Source organism: Podarcis vaucheri (assembly GCF_965113315.1).
Source record: "Podarcis vaucheri genome assembly, chromosome: 3".
NCBI lineage: Eukaryota > Metazoa > Chordata > Lepidosauria > Squamata > Lacertidae > Podarcis > Podarcis vaucheri.
The window spans coordinates 898,606-916,802 of NC_138761.1; the positions used below are offsets into that span (position 1 = coordinate 898,606).

Below are 18,197 nucleotides of genomic sequence, written 5' to 3' on the forward strand. Positions count from 1 at the left end.
TTTGTTTAATGTTTGGATTAGATATAAGGATTTATTGGAAAATAAAACCCCAAGGTGGTTGTTGCCAATGGAAGCGAAAGCACAGAAAAAGCTTAATATGGAGGCCAAATGGCTGAAATATTGGGAGATTTTGGAACAAGAAGGAGATAGATTGAAACTGCAGAGTTTTGAGAAACTAAAAAATAAGGTGCAAGATTGGTTACACTATTTTCAGATAACGGAGGCTTATAATTTGGATAAGAAAATTGGCTTCCAGGTGGAAAATGTGCAATTTGTTTGATCTGGCGCGACCCCCGCTAATTGATTTACGATCCTCAATTAGCTCTTTACTGCCCGGCACACTTCTCCTGCGGCACGCTCTGCTCCGATCTCTCAGTCACGCCGTAGCAGAGATTACACAGCGGTGTAAAACTGTCATGTAGCTTGGCTTCCAGACAAACACACACAGTCCAGGTTTGTCTATTTACAGCTTTTATTCCAACATTTCTCAGGAATTTCCAGGACTATTTGCAGCCATGACAAAACTGCATCCTTTCCCCACAAAGTACCGAGTGGGACTGGCATACTCTTCCCAAGCTCCTCCCAAGCTTCCAAATTTGACGTCAGAATGGTGTGGCATCATGGGAAGAACTTAACCCGTTAAGTTCCAACCTCAACACCCCCCCTTGCTGCACCTTCTGACAAGACCCTTTTGAGTTCAACACCTTACCCTTTGCCTTGTGCTCCTTCCCAGCATCTTTCCCAGGCACCTGTTGAACCCTTTCAACACTCCCAGAATCACACTGTGCGAATCTCGCCCACGCACATGTTGCCTGGTATCTTTCAGGTGGAATGCCCTTTGTTGTGCGACTAGACCTTCTGGGCATAAACTCAGATGTTACCTCTGACTCACTGCCACCAGGAAATGTGTCCTCAGCATCACGGGATTCCCCCTCTGACTTAAAACGTTTTCGAATCCTCTCCATTACACTCACAGGGGAACTGGGCTCGCTTTTGGGTGTTCTCCTTACATCTTGTGGAGAAACTACCGATACCTCCTCCTGTTCCTGACTTTGGTCAGTTACCTGATCGTCATCATCAGACTCAGCCTCTCCTTCCTCCCCCTCATAATCTTCCTGTTCTGAATCAGAGAGACACTCTGAAAGAACATCACGCTTGACAGCAGCTTGTGTCTTTTTATCCTGCTCATAGAACTCAGCGTGTTTACTGATCAGCAACTTACTCTGATCACCTGATGGAAATGCAAACCTCCATGCACTCGCTGTTGGCTCATACCCACAGAAGATCATTTTTCGGAACTTGGATCCGTCTGGCCCCTGCAAAGCAGCAGGTACCGGCACAGACGCACGTGACCCGAACATACGCAAAAAATGAATCTGGGGTTTCCTGCCATGCAACAAACCAAACGGTGTGTCCCCTACCATGGAATTGTAGGTGCGATTCCAGGTGAAGCTTACATACTTGATTGCCTCCAGCCAAAACCTTGGAGGTAACCCAGAGTCTTCCAGCAACACCTGTGCAGTTTTAACCAGAGCCTGACACTTCCGTTCTGCCACCCCCCCCTGATTGGGTGAAGTCACTGTGTGACGTATCCCTTTCTTGCGAAAGTACTTCTGCAAAGCAGAACCTGTAAACTCAGCTCCTCTGTCACTTGTGACAGCTTGCACTTTGGTGGAAAACCTTTGTTCCACCCCCTCAATCCACCCTTTGATCAGCTGTGCTGCATCATCCTTGGATTTGAGGCCATGTATCCAGGAATTCTGAGTAAAATCCTCCTGCATCGAGAGCAGAAACCTTGACCCTCCCAGACTTGGTTCCTTTACAGGACCCCACAAATCTATGTGAATCAGTTCAAAAGGCCTTGTTGTTATCCTTTCAACCTTTGGATAACTGCATCCTTTTACCTTTGCCAGTCTGCAAGTTTCACAACTTACAGCATGTCCACATTCTGAGATATTACAACCATTGGAAACTTCTGGCAGCACCTGTAGTTCTTCAAGAGAACTATGAGCTGTACGTGTATGCCAAGCATGTACGCATGAATCATGATTGGGAATTGTAGCACGCAGTGCTTGTGCTTTCTCAACCTTCCCACCACCCTCCAGAGACGTTTTAAGAATGAAGAGATCATTCTGCCCCTTTTTAACCTTGGCAAGCATCCTCCCTCCTTTGGAGATTGTGCACACATCACCCTGAAAACAAACCGTAAATCCCTTTTTCAGTAAATACGGCACAGATAAAAGACAGTGTTGCATCCCAGGAACAGTACAACACTCCAACGTTTCCTGTAAAATACAAAAATGCAAATTTACAGCATTAGTCATATTTCTTTTCTGTCCATTTGCAAACAGTACAGTTTTCCCGGCAGGAATTGCCGTGCAGTCCCACCTCTCGACAGCAGGTGTCTCTGGAATCAAATTGCGATTAGCTGCAGAGTCAATAACAAAACTTAGCTCTTGGCTTGTCCCACGGCTGTCTTCAGCCAACGCCAGACTAGCCGTGATTTGATAAGTCTCCTGACGTTGTTTTCCTCGTCCTTCTCTTGCGTTCCCACGCTGACCTCCCCTTCCAGACTGGTTCCCATGGAAACCCGACTGATTTCCATGGAAGGTGTCCTTGAAGCCTTCCTGTGCAGCTGCTCTCTGTGGGCAGTCTCTTTTGAAATGACCGTGGGATCCACACACGTAGCACCGACGAACTCCAGTGGAAAAACACTGCCTGGGGTTCCTCCCAGCTGGCCTCCTTCTCCTTCTTCCGGAGAAGCACTCCTTGCCAGATCCGCCCCCCCTGAACTGCCGCTCCATTCCAGCAGATTCAGTGGAAAACTTTTCAAACTTGCCTTTGGAACTTTCCGCCCCCCCGACTTGCTCACTAGCACTCCTTGAGGCTAAATCATCAGGAACAGGGGCTCCAGCCATCTCTAGGCTTTCAGCTTCCATCTGCTCTTGGCCTCCTGCTGAGCCTTCACACAGACGTTTCAGCACACTCCAGGCCTCACACGCAGATTCAACGCCATCCAGGTGATGTTGCAAATTTGCATGAACACCTGCTCTCAACATGCAGACCTCAGCTCTCATAGCTTTCTCCCTCTGCATTTTCTCCTCCAGAGAAACAGACTTCAGCTTTCCTGCATCTCTGTCCACCAGTTGCACTGGTTCCCTCTGGGAAATGTCCCAAACTTCCGTGGCTATGAACCACGCTCTCACCCATCTTGCCCAGGTATTCCACGCTTGGGCGGTGAGTTCCTCAAGCTGTTCAAACGGAGCTTGAACCACCTCCTGGCCATCTGCCATGTTCTCCTGTTCTCCCCAGGGGCCCCAAGCTGTACTTACAAAAGCACCAGCTCTTCTGGCGAGGAGAAACGTTTCCTTGCTGCTCTCAGCTCACAGCTCCACAGCATTCAGCAACAGCGTCTTTCAGCTTGCTTGCTTGCTTACTTCCGTGCTCCTCTGCTAGACACCGCAGATTTCTCAGCTCCCGGCAGCTCTTCCGTGACAGTTTTACGATAGGTGATTTAGGGTATCCATAACCTGTGCAATTTGTTTGATCTGGCGCGACCCCCGCTAATTGATTTACGATCCTCAATTAGCTCTTTACTGCCCGGCACACTTCTCCTGCGGCACGCTCTGCTCCGATCTCTCAGTCACGCCGTAGCAGAGATTACACAGCGGTGTAAAACTGTCATGTAGCTTGGCTTCCAGACAAACACACACAGTCCAGGTTTGTCTATTTACAGCTTTTATTCCAACATTTCTCAGGAATTTCCAGGACTATTTGCAGCCATGACAAAACTGCATCCTTTCCCCACAAAGTACCGAGTGGGACTGGCATACTCTTCCCAAGCTCCTCCCAAGCTTCCAAATTTGACGTCAGAATGGTGTGGCATCATGGGAAGAACTTAACCCGTTAAGTTCCAACCTCAACAGAAAAATCTAAATTGGAAACAGAATTGCTTGAACCCAAAAATGTATAACTTGCTGTTGAAATGGAACACTCAGGATGAGACGGTTAAATCTGCTATGATTAAATGGGCTCAAGATGTTAGACATAACATTATGTTTGCTGACTGGGAACAGTTGTGGACCACAGGGATGAAATTTACGGCATGTAATGCCTTAAGAGAAAATATTATGAAAATGATATATAGGTGGTACATGGCCCCAGTCAAGCTTGCAAAAATCTACCATTTGCCCGATAATAAATGTTGGAAATGTAAAGAAAATGAAGGTACATTTTTTCACCTTTGGTGGACGTGCCCTAAGATTAAGGCTTTCTGGGAAATGATTTATAATGAATTGAAAAAGGTATTTAAATATACCTTTGAAAAGAAACCAGAGGCCTTTCTCTTGGGCATGGTCAGCCAATTGGTGTTAAAAAAAGATAGAACTTTTTTATGTACGCTACAACAGCAGCAAGAATACTCATTGCAAAGTATTGGAAGACGCAAGATTTACCCACTCTGGAAGAATGGCAGATGAAGCTGATTGACTGTATGGGATTGGCAGAATTGACCGGCAGAATCCGTGACCAGGGAGAAAAGTCGGCAGAAGAAGACTGGAAGAAATTTAAGGACTATTTACATAAATATTGCAATATTAAAAGTTAAAGGTACCCCTGCCCGAACGGGCCAGTCTTGCCAGACTCTGGGGTTTGTGCGCCCATCTCACATCTATTGGCCGGGGGCCAGCGCTGTCCGGGGACACTTCCGGGTCACGTGGCCAGCGTGACAACGCTGCTCTGGCGAGCCAGAGCCGCACACGGAACGCCGTTTACCTTCCCGCTGGTAAGCGGTCCCCCTATTTATCTACTTGCCCCCGAGGGTGCTTTTGAACTGCTAGGTGGGCAGGCGCTGGGACCGAGCAGCGGGAGCGCACCCCGCCGCGGGGATTCGAACCGCCGACCTTTCGATCGGCAAGCCCTAGGCGCTGAGGCTTTAGCCCACAGCGCCACCCGCGTCCCATTGCAATATTAAGGAAGGTTAAATGATGTTGGATTGAAATTAAGTGGTTCCTAGCTGTAATGGTATAAAATGTTATGGAAAAATGGTTATTTTAAGGCAAAAGTTTAAGTTTCAAGAAGTTGGATAGAAAACAAGGTGTTAATTAGTGGTAATCTTATGAGATAAGTATTTTCTGAACAAATAATTTGAACTAGAAAACAAGGAGGAGAGATATGAGGAGGTCAGGGAAACATGTTATTGAAAAATAAGTTGTGAACTGTATGTGTTTTTAATATTTTTTCTATTTTTGTTTTTGCATTTTTTTCTTTGCTTGTATAAAATTGAAAATCTTAATAAATATCTTATATAAAAAAAACAATGTCAAACTGAAACTCAGTCCAGATAAGACTGAGGCAGTTAGTGGGTGGTGCCCTAGACCAGATGGGTGGGAGATGGCCTGCTCTTAAAAAAAATTAAATTGGTTTTATATAAAGTTATACATAATAACTCTAACCTTTCCAAAACATACAAAATATCAAGGTTCTTTCACACCTTCAGACCTTCCCCCACATGGGTTCCAGTTCTAAAGATGTTATCTTTTCCCTTTTCCCTGCATCTTTTACCATTATCCATCTCTTATGTCACCATAGTAACCAAAGTTCAGTTCACATTGCAAGTGTCATTGCATCCCTGCCCGTGATTTTAACTGTCTACAGTGGTCTTTCAAGTGTACAGTAAAATTATTCCAGTCTTTTAAAAATACTTGTTCTTCCTGGTTTCTGATCTTTCCGCTTAGTCTCGCCATTTCTGCGCATTCCATCAGTTTGGTCTGCCGCTCTTCTTTAGTCGGTACTTCACCTTCTTTCCATCTCTGGGCCAAAAACATTCCTGCTGCCGTCATTCCGTACATAAACAGTCTCTTATTTCCTTTGGGAATTCATCACATATATGATATTATAAGAGAGAAGCCTCTGGTTTTCTGACAAAGGGTGAGGGGAGAGACTCCATCAGGCAAGGCCTCCTTCCACCTGCCTTGCCCACCCTCTGCTTCTCAATGTGCCTTGTATTGTTTTGTCTACTGTGGCTTGCCGTTGTTTTATTGATTATACTTTAGATATTATTGTAACTGTTAGGTGGATTTCTGTTTAACTTTTATATGTTATTATTATGTTATACTATTCTAATTAATGGTTGAATGTTGCTATTTTGATGTACGCTGCCCATTTTAAAGTTATGTTTTGTATTGCATTAGATTGTTAGAAGATGTACGTTTTCTGTTTCTTCAGCTTGTAAACCACCTTGAGTATTGTAAGATAGAAAGTCGGTATACAAATTAAAATTGATGATGTTGATGATGACAAAAGTTTTATTAAACGCTTTCTTTAATTCATAGAATCATAGAATCATAGAGTTGGAAGAGACCAGAAGGGCCATCGAGTCCAACCCCCTGCCAAGCAGGAAACACCATCAGAGCACTCCTGACATATGGTTGTCAAGCCTCTGCTTAAAGACCTCCAAAGTAGGAGACTCCACCACACTCCTTGGCAGCAAATTCCACTGTCAAACAGCTCTTACTGTCAGGAAGTTCTTCCTAATGTTTAGGTGGAATCTTCTTTCTTGTAGTTTGGATCCATTGCTCCGTGTCCGCTTCTCTGGAGCAGCAGAAAACAACCTTTCTCCCTCCTCTATGTGACATCCTTTAATATATTTGAACATGGCTATCATATCACCCCTTAACCTCCTCTTCTCCAGGCTAAACATGCCCAGCTCCCTTAGCCGTTCCTCATAAGGCATCGTTTCCAGGCCTTTGACCATTTTGGTTGCCCTCCTCTGGACACGTTCCAGTTTGTCAGTGTCCTTCTTGAATTGTGGTGCCCAGAACTGGACACAGTACTCCAGGTGAGGTCTGACCAGAGCAGAATACAGTGGCACTATTACTTCCCTTGATCTAGATGCTATACTCCTATTGATGCAGCCCAGAATTGCATTGGCTTTTTTAGCTGCCGCGTCACACTGTTGGCTCATGTCAAGTTTGTGGTCAACCAAGACTCCTAGATCCTTTTCACATGTACTGCTCTCAAGCCAGGTGTCACCCATCTTGTATTTGTGCCTCTCATTTTTTTTGCCCAAGTGCAATACTTTACATTTCTCCCTGTTAAAATTCATCTTGTTTGTTTTGGCCCAGTTCTCTAATCTGTCAAGGTCGTTTTGAAGTGTGATCCTGTCCTCTGGGGTGTTAGCCACCCCTCCCAGTTTGGTGTCATCTGCAAATTTGATCAGGATGCCCTTGAGTCCATCATTCAAGTCGTTGATAAAGATGTTGAATAAGACCGGGCCCAAGATTCAGTATATATCATTTCCCAGAACGCTTTTACAGGACCACCACATATGATAAAAGGTACCTTCTTTCCTTTTACATTTCCAGCACAAATTTGAGCTGGTTCTATACATTTTTGCAATTTTACTCAGTGTTAGGTACCAACAGTACATCATTTTCATATAGGTTTCTTTCAACGGAACAGCAAGCCGTAAACTTCAAATCCTCTTTCCATGACTTTTCCCATGATAGAAATTGTATATTATAACCAAAGTCTCTTGCCCATCACTGATTTAACTTCATCATTTTTAGTATACCATTCTAGGGAGATGGCCTGCTCTTGATGGGGTGACCCTTCCTCTGAAGGAGCAGCTTCATAGCTTGGGGTCCTCCTGGATCCTTTCCTGTCACTCCAGGCTCAGGTGGCCTCCGTGGCCCAGAGTGCCTTCCATCAGCTTCGGCTGGTGGCCCAACTACGCCCCAGTCTGGACAGGGATCACCCAACTACTGTTGTCTATGCTCTGGCAACCTCAAGGTTAGATTACTGCAATGCGTTCTACATAGGGCTGCCTCTGAAGACGGTTTGGAAACTTCAGCTGGTTCAGAATTCAGCGGCCAGGTTGCTCACCGGAGCAAGTCGGTTTGAACATATTATACCAATCCTGGTCCGACTGCACTGGGTGCCCATTCAGTGTGCTGGTTTGACCTATAAAGCCTTAAACAGCTCAGGACCGCAATTCCTCAAGGACCGCCTCTCTCCCTATGAACCTCCCCGGACCCTGAGATCATCTTCTGAGGCCCCTCTTCGTGTCCCTCCTCCTTGAGAGGCCCAGAGGGTGGCAGCACAGGAACGGGGCCTTCTCTGCAGTGGCTCCCCATGTGAAGAATGCTCTCCCCAGGGAAGTTCCCCCAAGCGCCTTCGATATACACGTTTAGGCACCGGGCAAAAATGTTCCTTTTTAACCAGGCCTTTGGTTGATTTGATTGACATCCTATGGCCTTTTAAAATGTGTTTGGGGGGGGAGGGTTTATCGGGTGGTTGTTGTTTTTATTTTGATTATTCTGCGGTTTTATATTCTGGTTTTATTTTGTGAATTGCCCTGAAAGCCTGCAGGCATAGGGCGGTATATAAATTTAATAAAGAAGTAAAATGTCTCCTCCCAGGCTTGTTTCCCCCTCTGGATAAACAGCCCCTGCTGAAGTTGCAGGGGGGCAGCGAGAGCGGCAGTCGCAGACCCAGCACCCCCCTCTTGCGCCCCAGAGGCGCTTGCTCTGAAGGGGAAGGGGAGGCCAAGGCAGCCCCCCTTTTCCTGCTCAGTCCAACAGGTGGACCTTCCCTTCCTCTGTTGGGTGAGGAAGGGCCGCTGGACGGTCAAGTCCCGCCAAAGGCGACTGGGGCGCAGAGCTCATCTCGCTTCAGGCTGAGGGAGCCCATGTTGGTCCACAGACAGGTTTCCGGGTCCTATGGGCAGCAGGACTGAACCGCTTCTGGTGCAACGGGACACTGTGAGAAGTGCCAGAGCGCACAGAAACACCACAGTGGTACCTATTTCTCTACTTGCGCTGGTGTGCTTTTGAACTGCTAGGTTGGCAGGAGTTGGGGCAGAGCAAGGGGAGCTCAGTCATGGGGACTGGAACCACAGACCTTCCGCTGGGCAGCCCAAGTCTCAGTGGCTTATAGACCACAGAAACCCCTGCCTGTGTGGTGTAGTGGTTAAGAGTGGTAGTCTCGTAATCTGGGGAACTGGGTTCGCGTCTCCGCTCCTCCACCTGCAGCTGCTGGGTGACCTTGGGCCAGTCACACTTCTGTGAAGTCTCTCAGCCCCACTCACCTCACAGAGTGTTTGTTGGGGGGGAGGAAGGGAAAGGAGAATGTTAGCCGCTTTGAGACTCCCTAGGGTAGTGATAAAGCGGAATATCAAATCCAAACTCTTCTTCTTCTCTTCTGCCTGGGTGCCACTGTGGGCGCAGGATCCATAGCTGTCAACGTTCACTTTTTTTTGGGGGGGGGGAATTCCCTTATTCCAGCGCCGTTTCCCGCTGCTATCCCAGATTGTTAGATCTCCCATAGACTGTCCCCGGGACAGGGGAGGCTGCTGATCCCTTATTTTCAAATCTGAAAGTGGACAGCTAGGGCAGGATCCTGGGCCGGATGGCTCCCCTTTGGCACGAGGCACCTGCCTCAGGGTCTTCCTACATGGAGCCTCCATGGACACACCCAGTCTACCTTAGAATGGGAGAGCACAAGGCAGGGAGGAAGATGCTCTCTTCCTGCTTGGGGGCGCAGGATCCTGGGCCGGATGGGTCCCCTTTGGCGCGATGCCCCTGCCTCAGGGCTCTTCCTGCTTTCTGAGGAGTCCTGCATGGAGCCTCCAGGGCCAGAGCCAGTCTACCTTAGAGGGCACAAGGCGCTCTCCTCCTGCTTGGGGCGCCTGGGTGCCACTATGGGCGCAGGATCCTGGGCCGGATGGGTCCCCTTTGGCGCGATGCCCCTGCCTCAGGGCTCTTCCTGCTTTCTGAGGAGTCCTGCATGGAGCCTCCAGGGCCAGAGCCAGTCTACCTTAGAGGGCACAAGGCGCTCTCCTCCTGCATGGAGCCTCCCACTGCTATCCCGGATTCTTAGCCCTCCCCTAGCCTGTCCCCGGGTCCGGGGAGGCTGCTGCTCCCTTGTCCGCTCTGGCCCTCCTGCCTTGAGCCCTGGCCCCCGAGGCCGGACACTGCATCCCCTCCAGGCCCCCCCCGCCCCTTCTTCCGCCCCGCCCATTCCGGGGGGGGGAGAAGGGGGCTCCTCTTTCTCCTTCTCGGCTCCTTTTCCCCCCAAAGGAGACCAGCTGGGCGCGCCAGGCTAGGCAAGGGTTAAGAGCAGCTGCGCCGCATGCCTAGAGAGGACAGGAAATGGTGGGGCGGGTCTTCCGGAGCCCCTCCCCGGCCCCCTCTTGTCTCCTCCGGTGAGTCTCCCCCTCTTTCCTGGCTCGGCCTTGGGGGTCCGGGGGGGCTGCAGGGGTTGGGGGTTGGGGTCCTGCGAGGGGCTGCTCAGTTGGGGGCCTCTGCCCCCCTTGGCCCAGGCGGGGAGGGGGCTGGGGGTCAGGGGGAGCCCGGGATGCAGGGGGGCGGGGAGGGGGCTGGGGGTCAGGGGGAGCCCGGGATGCAGGGGGGCGGGGAGGGGGCTGGGGGTCAGGGGGAGCCCGGGATGCAGGGGGGCGGGGAGGGGGCTGGGGGTCAGGGGGAGCCCGGGATGCAGGGGGGGCGGGGAGGGGGCTGGGGGTCAGGGGGAGCCCGGGATGCAGGGGGGCGGGGAGGGGGCTGGGGGTCAGGGGGAGCCCGGGATGCAGGGGGGCGGGGAGGGGGCTGGGGGTCACGGGGATCCCGGGATGCAGGGGGGCGGGGAGGGGGCTGGGGGTCACGGGGAACCCGGGATGCAGGGGGGCGGGGAGGGGGCTGGGGGTCACGGGGAGCCCGGGATTTGGGGGGGCGGGGAGGGGGCTGTGGGTCAGGGGGAGCCCGGGATGCAGGGGGGCGGGGAGGGGGCTGGGGGTCAGGGGGAGCCCGGGATGCAGGGGGGCGGGGAGGGGGCTGGGGGTCAGGGGGAGCCCAGCCCTGCCTTGGGGATCCCCTGGGATCCCTCCCTGAGACGGGGGGGGGCAGGAGGACCCCCAAGCATCCATGGCTCTGGGGATTATGCAATGGGACATCACCATTGCGGTTATTATTACTATTATTATTATTATTATTATTAACCTTCTCTTCCCCCAGAGTTCCCAGGGCAGATTACAACATTAAAACTATACTTGAAACAGATTTTTAAAAGCTTGCTGTCACAGACAGAAGGTGAGTCTTCCTTGCTTTTTAAGCAGTGTTCTTTTGCCCCATCCAATCATCATCATCATCATCATCATCGTAGATTTATATGCCCCCCCCCCGCCTGACCACATTTCCCAGGCATTCTGGGCGGCTTCCAACAAATTAAAACACCGAAAGGCTCCCTGAAGACGTACTTTGGAGGGGCCCAGTTGGCCCTTGGGGGGGTTGAGCAGAGAAGCACCCGGCCCTCAGAAAAAAGAGAAAGGACCCCTTGAGGACGTTGGGGATTCCAGGTGCTGGAAAAGAAGAGAGAAGCAGGAAGGAAATGGGCCCTGAAGCGGGGGTGGGAGAGGAAGAGGGTCCCTAGCTTAAGACCCCAACTGTGGGCCAGTGACCACTTCCCAGGCCCTGGCCCTGGCTGAAGGTTTCCTCGTGAGTCAGGCGGAGGAGAGAAGGCAGGCAGAGCCGCAGGTGAGAGAGACTTCCCTCTGGAAACTCCCAAGGGGCTCAGAACTGTCAGTGTTCGTAAAAAGCAAAAGCAAAAAGGGTTCTGACCTCCCTTTGTCTCCTCAGCCTGGTCCTCGGACCCTTGTCTGCATAAAAGAGTCCACAAGAATATCCTTGCAGAGTTTTATTCTTAAAAGTCCTTGTGCAAAACACGACTGAATAAGAATACACACCAGCACCAACCAACCCAAACACCAGCCTCAGCACCAAACTCACAATTCTCACTATATATATATATATCCTGCTGCAGGCCGCTGAGTCATGCTGACCCAGCTTTATTCGCATTGAAGAAACAGCGGCCATTTTAGCCGTGACACCCCTTCTGTTTTTTAAATGCGAAAAACCCCAACAGAAACGATACATACATGCATTATATACATAAACCCAGTTTTGTCATCAATTCATTATGGCATGTTGCTGGCAAAGGCTTGGTAAACAAATCAGCGATACAGTGGTGCCCCGCAAGACGAATGCCTCGCAAGACGAAAGGGTTTTGCGGTTTTTGAGCTGCTGCTTTGCAAGACGAATTTCCCTATGGGCTTGCTTTGCAAGACGGAAATGTCTTGCAAGTTTGTTTCCTTTTTTGTAAAACCGTTAAAACCCAAGGTGCATTGCTTGAAGAGGTGCAGGTGCGACTTGACTTTGCAATCTAGATCTTTTAGTATCTGTATAAACCACATGATTTCATTGCATGCTGGTGACAGGCTCCCGTATTCTGCCTCACAGGATGAGGTCGCAACAAATCCTTGTTTCGTTGACCTCCATCCAATTATGGAATTGGCAAACATCATAACCATTCCACTCATAGATTTTCTAGTAGCTACACAGCTTCCCCAGTCCGCATCAACAAATACTTCTAGTTTTTCATCTTGTGTACTAGATATCTTCAAACATACATTTAATGTCCCCTTTAGATATCTGAGAAGCCTTTTCAAAGCACACCAATCGGCAGTACTGGCTTTAGATACACGTTGACTCAGAACATTTGTAGCCCATGCAATGTCTGGCCTTGACCACTGGCTTAAATACAATAGTGATCCTATTTTTGAGTGATACAACTCAGGCTGATCAAATTCATCATCACACACTGTCTTTGGGAAATCTGGTGTCATGGGAGTCTGAACTGGCTTGCAGTTTTCAGTGCCAAACTGCTCTATTAAATGAAGAATTTTCTCGTTCTGGCTCAATAGGAAGCTTCCATCAGCTTCCTGCCTTACTTCTACTCCCAAGTAATTGCTTACCGGCCCCAAGGCTTTAAGCTTAAACCTCTTTTCCAGTGGACTTGTGAGCTTCTGGATCTCATCTGTGGAACTCCCTGCCACAAGCAAATCATCAACAAAGACTAAGAGCATTAGATATTTGTTGCCTGTCCCCTTGGTGTACAGGCATGGATCAGCCACACTCCTTTTAAACCCAAGTTTTACAAGGGCTTCATTTAAACACTGGTTCCAACACCTTCCACTTTGTTTGAGACCGTAAACAGCCTTTCTCAAACGCCAGACTGCACCATTCTCCTCTTCAAACCCAGGGGGTTGTCTCATTAACACTTCATGGTCTAAATTTGCATGCAGATATGCAGCATCAACATCAAAATGGTGCACTGCTAGTTGTCTTACAGCAGCAATGGAAAGCATTAAACGAAAAGTTTCACTCTTTACAGTGGGAGAAAACACTTCATCATAACTCTCCCCTTTAATCTGAGTGAACCCTCTGGCTACTAATCTGGCTCGAAAACGTGGTTCCCCAGATGCAAGGGTTTTCCTTTTGTAAACCCACTTGCATGACACCACTCTGCCACCCGGGGGCAGCATTATGACCTCAAACACTTTGTTACGTTTAAAAGAACCCTTTCCTCCTTTTTTCCGCTTTTTACAAACACTGACAGGTTATGGGCCCAGTGTTTCTGAGCATGTGCAGAGTGCAAAATGACTGACAGCATCTGAGCAGGGAGCTGGTGAGTCCTGGTGGTGTATGGAGCCAGTGGCTGTGGGTTGGAGCAGTTGGTGGCAAGCTGTAACTGTCTGCAGCGACGCTGGAGCAGCTAGGATCTGAGAATCAGGAAAGCACTCAGTGTGGCTATTGGAACAATTTGAACTGCTAGAGGACCACAGTAGGCGACTCACAGAGCGGCTACACCAGTTGCAGAGCCAGGCGGGACCTGAGGGTCAACAGAGGCAGCAGCTAGAAGCCAGTGAGTGCCAGCCAGGACCACCCAGTCGGACTCTAAAGAGAGAGTCAGGAGAGATTGCTGGAGGCCCCACAGAAGGGGCTCAGCAAGCACCAGCAGAGATGGCAGATTTCCAGTCTTCCCAAGTTGTAAATATTGGGGGAGGCATCCCTTTTGAACTTCTCTCAGAAAGCAACTGGCTGAGTTGGTCAATTAAAATGCAGCTGTTGTTAAGGAGAGATGGACTATGGGACTGTGTTGAAACTGAGGTTTTGAGACGGGACTCTGCTGAGAAAAAACGGCTGGATGAAAGGGCCCGTGCCCCAATTATGCTGTGTTTGAGCAACTCTCAGTTATTGCATGTAGCAAATGCCAGCACAGCGTTTGAGTGCTGGAATTTATTAAGGGCAATGCATGTCAGAGAAACTACCGATTGCTACTGTGGAGGGGCAAGGGAGGTATGGCGGTGGGGGCAGATGTAATAGGCGAAGGGGATCGAGATATGGATATGCTCGTACCCCTTCCAATCTGTGCCCCATCCCGAGGGACGAGGGTAGGGTGAGCAAGGATTACTCACCTCCGTCACTGGTGCTGTGCAATGCCAGGTCTATAGGCAACAAAACCGCCACCCTGCGAGATTTCTTTATCTCGCAGGGGGTCAACCTGGCTTGTGTGACGGAGACCTGGGTGCGCGAAGGGGCAACAGTTACCTTACGACAATAATGACAATAAAGATATTATTATTATTATTATTATTACGAGAGATGGCGTCCCCGGGCTTCTCCGTCCTCCACCAGTCGCGGACTGTGGGCCGGGGGGGAAGGGTGGCATTATTAATCCGGGAAGATTGTCCTTTCAGGGCTCTACCATCGCCATCGATCCCCGGCATTGAATGTGTTGGCCTAGTGTGGGGCTCCGAGGAGAGCTTGGCTGTCTGGCTGGTGTACCGGCCACCAAGCGCACCAGCAGCCACCCTGTCAGGCCTACTGGAGGCGGTGGCTGGCTGGGCCTTGGAGTTCCCTAACCTATTGGTATTGGGGGACTTCAACATCCATGCTGATGCCACTCCCTCCTCACAGGCTCTGGACCTGGTGTCTTCCATGTCGACACTAGGGCTCTCCCAGTTTGTTTCGGGCCCCACACATCAAGCAGGCCACATGCTGGATTTGATCTTTGGCGTCGGTATAGATGTGATCATGTCTCCTTCGATGAAGGTGCCATGGTCTGATCACTACGCTCTGAAAGCCAGGATTGACTTTCCACCCCCACCCTGCTTAGGTGGTAAGCCGATTTGGGCTCGCCCGCAGAGGCTGATGGACCCTGATAGATTCCGCCAAGCCTTGCGGGACCTTGCTCCCCCTGGCGACTCATTGACTGAGCATGTTGAGGGCTGGAATACCCAGCTCCTGGCAGCCATCGATGAGATTGCACCTAAGCGCCCTCTGTGACCCCGCAGAAACCGGGCTCCCTGGTTTACCGAGGAGCTTCGGAAAATGAAGCGGGACCTCAGACGGCTAGAGCGAGTATGGCGGGGTGCCCGTGACGGAGCCTCAAGAACATCTTAAAGGGCTTTTATGAAAACCTATGAGATGGCGGTGAAGGCTGCTAAGAAGTCTTACTTCTTGGCCTCCATTGCATCCGCTAGCTCTCGCCCGGCGCAATTATTTAGTATAATCAGGTCTTTAACGGCCCTTGAGGGACAGCCAAATTTAAATAACAATTTGGCACACAGCTGTGAGGCATTTGCGAGCTTTTTTGCGGAGAAGGTCTTGTTGCTCCGCCGTGACCTCCCTGCCAATTTGGATACAATAAAGGAACTGGAGGCCCCTCGACTGTCCTCGGGTCCAGTATTGGACCACTTTGACCGGATATCTCCAGCTGATGTGGACAGATTCCTCCAAGCTGGAAAGCCCACTACTTGTCCTCTTGACCCGTGCCCGTCATGGCTGATTAGAGCGTGTCCAGACGAGGTGCGGGGCCCCCTGGGGGATATCATCAATTTGTCCCTTGGCACCGGGATATTCCCAGGGGAACTGAAGGAGGCAGTGGTGCGCCCGCTCTTAAAGAAAACATCATTAGATCCTTTAGATCTATCCAATTACCGCCCAGTTTCGAATCTTCCATTCCTGGGCAAGGTGATTGAGAGAGCGGTTGCTGAACAGCTTGGTAGGTTTCTGGATGAAACATTGGCTCTGGATCCATTCCAGTCCGGCTTCCGCGCTGGTCATGGGACCGAGACGGCTCTGGTCGCCCTAACAGATGATCTTCGTAGACAGCTGGATCGAGGCGGGTCGGGGCTGCTGATTCTTCTAGACCTGTCAGCAGCCTTTGACATGGTCGATCAAGAACTCCTGGACCACCGCCTTGCCGACGTGGGGATCTAGGGCACAGTCCTTCAATGGCTGCACTCGTTTTTCTCTGTTCGGGGACAGAGGGTGGTGCTTGGGGGGGAATTGTCATCGTGCCACTCCTTGGTGTGTGGAGTACCTCAGGGTGCGATACTCTCCCCGATGCTTTTCAACATCTTTATGCGCCCCCTCACCCAGCTTGTCCGGAATTTTGGGCTGGGTTGCCATCAGTATGCCGATGACACCTAACTCTATCTGTTGATGGATGGCCATCCTTACTCGGCCCCAGACACACTGACCAGATGTTTGGAAGCTGTGGCTGGATGGTTATGTGGGAGCCGGTTGAAGCTAAATCCTTCGAAGACAGAGGTCCTGTGGCTGGGACGGGGTGATATGGGATTGGGGGGGGCAACTCCCATCTCTTGCGGGGGCGCAATTAGTGCCAGCACCGTCCGTTAAGAGTTTGTGTGTAATCTTCGACACCTCCTTTTCCATGGAGGCGCAGATTGCAGCTATAACAAAGGCGGCATTTTTCCATCTCCAGCAAGCTAAGCAGTTGGCTCCTTACCTCTCTCACCCTGACCTAGCCACTGTGATCCACGCGACGGTCACCTCCAGACTGGATTATTGTAACTCGTTCTACGTGGGGCTGCCCTTGAGACTGAGCCAGAAACTCCAGCAGGTGCAGAATGCTGCAGCAAGACTCCTTACAGGGTCTTCGCTGCGAGACCACTTTCACCCGGTGCTATACCAGCTGCACTGGCTCCCAGTGGAGTACAGGATCAGGTTTAAGGTAACCTTTAAAGCTCTATAAGGCCTAGGACCCTCGTACCTACAGGACTGCCTCTCCTGGTATGTCCCACAGAGGAACTTATGGTCTTCAAATAAAAACATCTTGAAGGTCCCAGGCCACAGGGAGGTTAGGCTGGCCTCAACTAGAGCCAGGGCTTTTTCGGCTGTGGCTCCGATCTGGTGGAACACTCTGTCACAAGAGACGAGGGCCCTGTGGGACTTGACATCTTTCCGCAGGGCCTGCAAGACAGAGCTGTTCCACCAAGCCTTTGGCCAGGGCACAGCCTGACTCCCTCGGCAATCTTCGCGGAGCTCTGGCCCAATGGTTGCCAGTGGCTTGATTTGAATTAATTTTATAATGAATGATTTTAGAGTGTTGTTTGGGCTGTACTTTTGTACTGTTTTATTCTTGTTAGCTGCCCTGAGCCCGGCTTCGGCTGGGGAGGGCGGGATATAAATAAAATTTATTATTATTATTATTATTATTATTATTATTATTATTATTATTATTATTAAACTGCTGGAACTATAATGAGAGATAATCTCCCAAACTGCTCTTCTAATGGCTCACCGTCTTTTGGGAAGCAAGGGATGAGATCTGCTCCCCTAAAGTGCTTTATTCGGTCATTCCTGTTCTAATCCTTCTCCCTATTCTCTGCTTTGAATCCTTGTTCCTCTTTCCGGGAAAGGATCTGTTTGCAGAAATGGACCCAGATTCCTCTGAAACACAGAGGTCTCCGTTGGACACCAGAGGGAGACCACTGGGTAAGGAGAAGCGAGTTTTTCTTCTCATTCTGTGGATCTTGAAACTATCTGTGGGTTCTGTTCATCTTTGGGGGGGAGCACTTGGGGCCAAGAGCCCAAAGGAGGGCAGATGTATTTTGTACCCAAAGTAAGTTTGAAATGAGTACAAATGTCTAAATGCACTTTGCAAGAAAGACTTTCTCTAAGGCCCATCTGTCACCTGAAATGCGCTGCTGAAGCTCTGAGAGACGCAGGAGCTGATGGCTTCCCTTTGACTTTGGTCTCTCGCAGGTGACCAAAGGATGCCCCCCAGACCTCCTCATCCATCTTTTCATGAGAACGGAGGAGAAGCAGCAGCTGTGGAAACAGATCTGGTATGGGGAAAGAGCTTTGTCGGGAAAGAGTCAGAGGAGTGGGGCAGCCAGGGAGCCTCTGGGCCAGAAAGAATTTCTCCTCCTCTTGGCTTCTGTCAAAGCCTCTGTCCTGAACAAAGATGGACAGTGCCATTCAGGAAGGTTTATGTGCTGACAGGAATAAACAGCCATCTCTCCTTAACTGGGCTTCAGAATGTCACTTTTATTA

The 18,197-nt window shown here is 50.0% G+C and overlaps 1 protein-coding gene and 1 long non-coding RNA gene across 5 annotated transcripts in view; both read left to right on the forward strand.

Annotated features, from left to right (window-relative positions):
• LOC309529362 (uncharacterized protein) overlaps positions 1-18,197 on the forward strand; it is a 38,129-nt gene that overhangs the window by 12,366 nt on the left and 7,566 nt on the right. For 2 of the 4 annotated variants that reach the window (XM_082217390.1, XM_082217391.1), the window contains exon 4: positions 17,907-17,989. In XM_082217390.1, coding sequence (XP_082073516.1) covers positions 17,907-17,989 — 83 coding nt within the window. Of the gene's footprint in view, positions 1-10,910; positions 11,085-12,943; positions 13,756-17,560; positions 17,637-17,906; positions 17,990-18,197 lie in introns of those variants that run through there. The other 2 variants (XM_082217392.1, XM_082217393.1) reach the window with 2 other exon arrangements.
• On the forward strand, positions 6,326-8,411 carry LOC309529819. The gene is made up of 2 exons (XR_014218490.1): positions 6,326-6,946; positions 7,509-8,411. It is a non-coding gene; the product is annotated as an uncharacterized lncRNA (long non-coding RNA).